Raw genomic sequence first — 9,194 nt, forward strand, 5'->3', positions numbered from 1 at the left:
AGGTCATTCCACCAGGAGGGAACAGTTAATGAAAAAGTCCGTGAAAGTGATTTTGTGCTTCTTTGGGATGGCACAATAATACAACGCAAGTTTCTAGATGGGCACACAACTCTGAAGTAATGAATTGAGTTTACTACAAATACCATGGTTAATAGGTAATAGGTTAATAGGTTTAATTTGCAGTAAATCCATGGTTATCTTTCGTGAGGGTAAATATATTTCATATTTTATATTACTTTATATATATATATATATATATATATATATATATATAAGTGGGGGGAGAGGTACCTTTAGTGCAAAAAGCCATGTAAAAATAGAAAAAAAAGCAAAGAAATAAGACAGTAGACAAAAGAAATCCTCTCGGAGGAGACAGGCCAGTGTATTTCTGTTAAGGTGATGAACCTTCCTGTGAGTTGGCTGAAATATAAAGGTTTAAACAATTAGATATTTAAAATCGAACTTCAAAAAAAATACACTGATACTGATGATTTTGGCCGAACCAACCTGTCAGATCTCTGAATTTTCTTTTTGCTTCAGCTCTTTCCTCTGAATCAAAGTACCACACAGTGATTGCATACCTGTGACACAAAACAGACACCTTAGTATGATGCCAAGAAATCATACTGACATGCACGTCTGTAACATGAACGCCAATACTACTAACCTTGTAGCATATGACGGTTGAACTTCATGAGGGTTTCTACGATCTGACCAGAAAAGCAGAAGTCGATCAAACAAAGGCTCGATGTCGGCTACGTAAGATTTTCCTTCAGGAAAGATCCTTAGCAATCCGCCATGCTCCTAAAAACATACAGTGACATTTGATTAATTAACACTGTTCAATAAATATTTTGGAAACGACATTTGAAATGAATGAGTGAAAAGTCTACCTTTGCATTCCAGTTTTTATTCAGATAGTAAATACAGGTGACGCAGCGGCCGTCTGCATTAGGGTTATCTACATGTTTCACATATCCTGCTCCATTTCCTGGATAACAAGCCACCATCGCCTGAAAAAGAAGACACGTGAAACTAAGCTTGATAGGTATTTTACATTACAACTTATCCCAGAAAAGCCTGTTTCCAGGTAAACATGCTAATGATTAATTGTCTTTTTTTTTTATTGTCCAAGTCTTGCTACAAATTATTGACACAAGAAATTTTTAAAGGCATTTCTCCCCTTGAACAAGCAACAAGAATTAAGTTTAAGTTTACAAAAGTTACAAAAAAGTGTTTTACCAGACTATACAACAACATATGGTGCTTAAAAGAGTCATTTTTTAAATGTTATGACAAATGAAATTTTCTATATGGACATTCTGCTCACATATGCATCTTTGCCTGCTGTACTATCATACAATTACTGTATTTCTAATCTAATCGATTTGTTTTAGAGCCAAAACATTTTACACAGAACAAAAGAAGTTTCTTAAAGTCTAGATGTTTATGTCTAAATATAAATCAGTTGTAAACAAAACAATATATCTTGTAAACATAATATATGGAAAAACTGATTTGGGATTTGGTTATGAACATCTAAACCTAAAAAAAAGAAGGTTCGTATTAAAAGAAAAACAAATTGGATTAATCCGTTTTTTCGTCATCTGTACATTATCCACATTTGACTACAAGAGTATTTCAAAAATGAACTTAAATGGTAAATTATCAAAAGCTGGTGCATACATCTATTTATACCATATATATTAAAAGAATAGTTCACTGGAGGAAGAACATACAGTGACATTTGATTAATTAACACTGTTCAATAAATATTTTGGAAACGACATTTGAAATGAATGAGTGAAAAGTCTACCTTTGCATTCCAGTTTTTATTCAGATAGTAAATACAGGTGACGCAGCGGCCGTCTGCATTAGGGTTATCTACATGTTTCACATATCCTGCTCCATTTCCTGGATAACAAGCCACCATCGCCTGAAAAAGAAGACACGTGAAACTAAGCTTGATAGGTATTTTACATTACAACTTATCCCAGAAAAGCCTGTTTCCAGGTAAACATGCTAATGATTAATTGTCTTTTTTTTTTTATTGTCCAAGTCTTGCTACAAATTATTGACACAAGAAATTTTTAAAGGCATTTCTCCCCTTGAACAAGCAACAAGAATTACGTTTAAGTTTACAAAAGTTACAAAAAAGTGTTTTACCAGACTATACAACAACATATGGTGCTTAAAAGAGTCATTTTTTAAATGTTATGACAAATGAAATTTTCTATATGGACATTCTGCTCACATATGCATCTTTGCCTGCTGTACTATCATACAATTACTGTATTTCTAATCTAATCGATTTGTTTTAGAGCCAAAACATTTTACACAGAACAAAAGAAGTTTCTTAAAGTCTAGATGTTTATGTCTAAATATAAATCAGTTGTAAACAAAACAATATATCTTGTAAACATAATATATGGAAAAACTGATTTGGGATTTGGTTATGAACATCTAAACCTAAAAAAAAGAAGGTTCGTATTAAAAGAAAAACAAATTGGATTAATCCGTTTTTTCATCATCTGTACATTATCCACATTTGACTACAAGAGTATTTCAAAAATGAACTTAAATGGTAAATTATCAAAAGCTGGTGCATACATCTATTTATACCATATATATTAAAAGAATAGTTCACTGGAGGAAGTATGGATTGTGGATTTGTATTTTGGCCACAAGTGACCGTTTAAATGTAAAACGCCGTAAAGATGGATGTGTTTCTTACAAACACGCAGCTTTTCACTTAACAAGACATGAATTGATCATGTGGATTATTGTGATGTTTTTTTTCAGCTGTTTGGACTCTCATTCTGACGGCACCCATTCACTGCAGAGAATCCGTTGATGAGGAAGTAATATAATGCTTAATGTCTCCAAACCAGATGAAGAAACAAACTCATCTACATCTCGGACAGCCTGAGGGTGAGCAAGTTTTCATTTTTGGGTCAACTACTCCTTTGAGGTAAAGCATCAGCTCCATCTTGGAATGCATATTAATGCAAACCTTCTAATTTACTATTACAAAAATACTATTATAATGTTCAAAACAAAGCATTTGATTTCTCCTCTCAGCAGTTAACCTCCTCTCGCATATACACACACACAGTCACTAGTGCCCATGTTTACATTTCTGCAGACCAGTCTTTATCATGATCACGTTCCCACAATAAGAGTGCATACGCAAGTTTGCCGTCATAGCGCAATCCTCCCAACCCTCGCATATACACACACACAGTCACTAGTGCCCATGTTTACATTTCTGCACACCAGTCTTTATCATGATCACGTTCCCACAATAAGAGTGCATACGCAAGTTTGCCGTCATAGCGCAATGTAAGCATGTAGCTGCTCAGAGAGCAGGAGGAAGTGTGTGCGTGCGCGAGTGTGTGTGTGTGTGTGTGTGTGTGTGTGTACATGCATGGCTAAAGAGAGCAAGCTTGGCCAGCAGCCATGCGCTGAGGATTTAATGACAGTGCTACGTGTTGAGCGTGAGTCTACAGCACCACACAGACTTCAGCTGCTAGTGTACACAATCCAAAACTCTGATTCAGCACACTTAACCATTTATGTTCAATAAATATTTTGGAAACGACATTTGAAATGAATGAGTGAAAAGTCTACCTTTGCATTCCAGTTTTTATTCAGATAGTAAATACAGGTGACGCAGCGGCCGTCTGCATTAGGGTTATCTACATGTTTCACATATCCTGCTCCATTTCCTGGATAACAAGCCACCATCGCCTGAAAAAGAAGACACGTGAAACTAAGCTTGATAGGTATTTTACATTACAACTTATCCCAGAAAAGCCTGTTTCCAGGTAAACATGCTAATGATTAATTGTCTTTTTTTTTTTATTGTCCAAGTCTTGCTACAAATTATTGACACAAGAAATTTTTAAAGGCATTTCTCCCCTTGAACAAGCAACAAGAATTACGTTTAAGTTTACAAAAGTTACAAAAAAGTGTTTTACCAGACTATACAACAACATATGGTGCTTAAAAGAGTCATTTTTTAAATGTTATGACAAATGAAATTTTCTATATGGACATTCTGCTCACATATGCATCTTTGCCTGCTGTACTATCATACAATTACTGTATTTCTAATCTAATCGATTTGTTTTAGAGCCAAAACATTTTACACAGAACAAAAGAAGTTTCTTAAAGTCTAGATGTTTATGTCTAAATATAAATCAGTTGTAAACAAAACAATATATCTTGTAAACATAATATATGGAAAAACTGATTTGGGATTTGGTTATGAACATCTAAACCTAAAAAAAAGAAGGTTCGTATTAAAAGAAAAACAAATTGGATTAATCCGTTTTTTCGTCATCTGTACATTATCCACATTTGACTACAAGAGTATTTCAAAAATGAACTTAAATGGTAAATTATCAAAAGCTGGTGCATACATCTATTTATACCATATATATTAAAAGAATAGTTCACTGGAGGAAGTATGGATTGTGGATTTGTATTTTGGCCACAAGTGACCGTTTAAATGTAAAACGCCGTAAAGATGGATGTGTTTCTTACAAACACGCAGCTTTTCACTTAACAAGACATGAATTGATCATGTGGATTATTGTGATGTTTTTTTTCAGCTGTTTGGACTCTCATTCTGACGGCACCCATTCACTGCAGAGAATCCGTTGATGAGGAAGTAATATAATGCTTAATGTCTCCAAACCAGATGAAGAAACAAACTCATCTACATCTCGGACAGCCTGAGGGTGAGCAAGTTTTCATTTTTGGGTCAACTACTCCTTTGAGGTAAAGCATCAGCTCCATCTTGGAATGCATATTAATGCAAACCTTCTAATTTACTATTACAAAAATACTATTATAATGTTCAAAACAAAGCATTTGATTTCTCCTCTCAGCAGTTAACCCCTCCCAACCCTCGCATATACACACACACAGTCACTAGTGCCCATGTTTACATTTCTGCACACCAGTCTTTATCATGATCACGTTCCCACAATAAGAGTGCATACGCAAGTTTGCCGTCATAGCGCAATGTAAGCATGTAGCTGCTCAGAGAGCAGGAGGAAGTGTGTGCGTGCGCGAGTGTGTGTGTGTGTGTGTGTGTGTACATGCATGGGTAAAGAGAGCAAGCTTGGCCAGCAGCCATGCGCTGAGGATTTAATGACAGTGCTACGTGTTGAGCGTGAGTCTACAGCACCACACAGACTTCAGCTGCTAGTGTACACAATCCAAAACTCTGATTCAGCACACTTAACCATTTATGCCCATATGCGCAGTCAATACGAAACCATTTCAAAACACCGAGTTACGTGACTGTTAATAATATATGTGTAAATGATCAATTTAACACTTTCATTCAGCAGACTATAAAATAAGGGAAAAGCGAGACAAAGAAAAAGAGAAAATAGCCCGTTTCTTTCAGAAGGACACTTTAAAGGTAGTAAAACTCTTGTGTTCGCAGCCGCCCATATGCGCAGTCAATACGAAACCATTTCAAAACACCGAGTTATAAAATGTTAATAATCTTTATCTGCTTACTAAAGAAGAGTAATTGCGCTAAAACAATTAAGTTATTGAGTCCTGTTAAATGCATTTATTTAGGTTTTGGAACAAATGACAGACAAAAGGGGCAGCAAAGAATGTTTGATCTAATCCCTGAAATTTTTTATAAAACAACTCAAAACTCATCTCTTTCGTGAAAACTTAACCTGCTGACTTATTAAAAAGCAACACAAAAAAAAGCACTTATGTTTCTATTCTTTCACTCTTTCTCTTATTTTTAACTTTGTCTCGCCAGCACTGCTTGTATTATTTCCTCTTTATGATAAATTGCTTGTATTCCTCATTTGTAAGCCGCTTTGGATAAACGTGACTGTTAATAATATATGTGTAAATGATCAATTTAACACTTTCATTCAGCAGACTATAAAATAAGGGAAAAGCGAGACAAAGAAAAAGAGAAAATAGCCCGTTTCTTTCAGAAGGACACTTTAAAGGTAGTAAAACTCTTGTGTTCGCAGCTGACTTTGGTAAAAGTGGCTCTAAAACATCCTGTTGCTTCACTCAGGCCCTCCTGTAACCCGGAGTACAGCAGCGCAGTGAGAGGAGTCACGTACTGTTCCCAACAGCAGAAACTGAAAGCCTATCTCTGCCATTCATCATCAGGCACAGTAAAGACAGTGTGTGCCAAAGCATTCTACAGTACCTTCTCTAAACAAAGAGCCAAACAAAGACAGAAACTATTGCTTAATGGAGTGAAAACCTGTATTCACCCAGATGAACAATCAAACTGCTCTGAAAAAATTCAAAACGCATAAATAATCAGAATGTTGTTATGTAATGTTCATCGTGTATACACTATCATTTCAAAACTTTGAAGAAATTTTATTTAGCAAGGATGCTCTAAATTGATTTAAAGTGACAGTGAAGACATTTTTTTGTGTTACGCTTATGTTAAAATAAAAGTAATTTTAATACTACACTCTAAAAAAAATGCTGGGTTGTTTCAACCCAACTTTGGGTCAAATATGGACTAACCCAACCGTTGGGTTCAATTTTTACATTCAATTTTTAACCCAACCGTTGTCCATATTTGACCCAAAGTTGGGTTGAAACAACCCAGCATTTTTTTGTGTGTTATTATTTATTCAATTTAGTAAAACGTCATTAGCAAAGAAATGCTTGGTAGTTCGCATAGCCTATATTTTCATAAGTAAAAGACTATTTGTTTATGAATACTAATCAAAGTTTAACGACAATTTTGTACATTCGCTAACTTTTCAGGAAAGTTAGTATAAAGGCTTACCAGTGAGTAGGCTATTAAATTCATACACGTATAAAATGTTAATAAACATGAAAACACATTAGGCTAAGTTACATTTTCTAGTCAGATTTTCCATTATTTAACAATGTTATTAAGAAAATGATTCCCAATCATTAGTTTTTTAAATTTTGAAAGTGCGTTGGGGGGGTGTGAAACTACACGAAGCCTATGTTTTCAGCATTAATGCACTCTAAAAAAATGCTGGGTTAAATACAACCCAGTGCTGGGTAAAATAGGGACAAACCCAGCAATTGGGTTGTTTTGGCCCCGCGGGGCCAAAACAACCCAATTGCTGGGTTTGTCCCTATTTTACCCAGCACTGGGTTGTATTTAACCCAGCATTTTTTTAGAGTGTGCCTTGATGACGTACAGTTATTTAGAAATGCCACAAATGTACTTAAATACATTTATGATCTATTCAGTAATTCCAATACAAACAACTGAAACGTTCTTAGTTTTTAAGCACTTCGAGCTGCACTAAAGCTTACCTTTGACCTTGCGCGGATACTTTTGCCCAGTTGACCCTCACACAGAGAAATGAGTTTGTCTATGAGTGTTAATAAAAAGTTGACCGCCTCGGAGCCCCTCTCCGTCCCGTTAACCCATGTGATTTGATCTCCTCTGATGCTTCTGCAAACTCCATTGCTTCGTCTGGCCAGCTGGCCGTCGTTGAGAAGCCCACAGTAATGCATGCGCTTGACCTGACCCAGAACCATGTGGCCCGCGATGTCCCCCAGAAAGTGGTCCACGTAAAAGAAGCCTCGGTCCAACAGAGCCGGAACCACTTGCCCCAAAGCCAAACTCTCCAACTGCGAGTCCAGTGCGTGCTGAAGAAATGGCATTTTGTCTTTTGAGTTTTTCAAAGTGATAGCCTATGTAATGCTACGGGTTCGGATAGAGAACGGCACGTGCAGCAGCAGCAGACCGGGGCTGTAACTCAGGTGGGCTTTATAATCGCTCTGTGTGAGGGTCCACGAGCGCACCTGCGACGCATGTGGAACGTGCAGAATGCGTGTCGCGCTGCAGTGGGCGGATAAACCCCATTCAGTGCGTTTAATTTCAACATCTGAGGGCTGGACAATACATGTTCCCTGATCTTCCTTTAGGGGGCGACTGGCGGCTCAGAAAGCCTTACATGCAAATGACAATTGCCCTCTGAAATGACTATAAAAATCACGAAATCATCATTTAATCATCACAAACGAGCATGATTGAGACATTATGAACAGCGCTGAGAAAAAGAACGGGTGTCACGTGATATCGCCGACTACGTGCTACTTCAGCACTCAGCAGTGGTCTGAAAAGGCCTTTACATAACATGAATAGTGGCACTGAGATACTTTAGCCATTGAAATGGAAATACATGGTAAGGTGTAAAAATTACGCATTCTTTGATGCTAAACCAATAAGAGTAAAGTGACAGCCCTCATTATTATAATGAAGATGCATGAATAAATGTATGCTCTGTGACGAATTGCTTGTTTGTCTATTGCAAGTCGCTTTTTTGAGAAAAAAAATGCAAATACAAATTCAATTTTAAGTAAAAAAAATAAAATAGAAACATATTGTATAATCATTTTTAATATAATAATTTAGTATAGGCTAATTCGTTTATTGTAAGTCACTTTAAAAAAAAAAAGCAAATGTAAATACATACAATATTCTAAATAAAAAAATAAAACAAATACAAACATATAAAAAACAAATATAGTTTGGCTCTGTGACGAATTAGCTACTAATGTTCGTCTATTGTAAGTCACTTTTTCAAATGTAAATGTAAATACAAATAAAACAGATACAATTTAGAAACAAATAAAAACATATACTGTAGATACGAAGGTTGTTTGACAAATTGCTAATGTTCGTCTAATGTAAGTCACTTTTTTTTTTAACTGTAAATGTAAATAAATAAAAATACTGTAGTTAAAAATAAAATAGAAACAAATAAAAACATACATAAACAAATATAGTTTGGCTCTGTGACGAATTAGCTACTAATGTTCGTCTATTGTAAGTCACTTTTTCAAATGTAAATGTAAATACAAATAAAACAGATACAATTTAGAAACAAATAAAAACATATACTGTAGATACGAAGGTTGTTTGACAAATTGCTAATGTTCGTCTAATGTAAGTCACTTTTTTTTTTAACTGTAAATGTAAATAAATAAAAATACTGTAGTTAAAAATAAAATAGAAACAAATAAAAACATACATAAACAAATATAGTTTGGCTCCGTGATGAACTGCTAATGTTCGTCTCTTGTAAGTCGCTTTTTTAAAATGTGAATGTAAATTTAAAAAAAATTATATATATATTAATTAAATAGGCTATACAAATACAGTTTATATATATATATATATATATATA

General features: G+C 35.1%; 1 protein-coding gene across 2 annotated transcripts in view; it reads right to left on the bottom strand.

The window, feature by feature from the left end:
• Positions 1-279: 279 nt before the first annotated feature.
• Positions 280-9,194, bottom strand: part of LOC107586581 (egl nine homolog 3-like) — an 11,864-nt gene continuing 2,949 nt past the window's right edge. The window contains exons 1-5 of one of the 2 annotated variants that reach the window (XM_016274012.1): positions 7,312-7,935; positions 3,631-3,750; positions 668-804; positions 508-581; positions 280-420 (exon numbers count right to left, since the gene is read on the bottom strand). In XM_016274012.1, coding sequence (XP_016129498.1) covers positions 392-420; positions 508-581; positions 668-804; positions 3,631-3,750; positions 7,312-7,665 — 714 coding nt within the window. In that variant the 5' untranslated portion in view covers positions 7,666-7,935 and the 3' untranslated portion in view covers positions 280-391. Of the gene's footprint in view, positions 421-507; positions 582-667; positions 805-3,630; positions 3,751-7,311; positions 7,936-9,194 lie in introns of those variants that run through there. The other variant, XM_016274011.1, reaches the window with a different exon arrangement.

The sequence above is a fragment of the Sinocyclocheilus grahami genome, unplaced genomic scaffold (genome assembly GCF_001515645.1).
Source record: "Sinocyclocheilus grahami isolate Dianchi unplaced genomic scaffold, SAMN03320097.WGS_v1.1 scaffold84.1, whole genome shotgun sequence".
NCBI classification, from domain to species: Eukaryota; Metazoa; Chordata; class Actinopteri; order Cypriniformes; family Cyprinidae; genus Sinocyclocheilus; species Sinocyclocheilus grahami.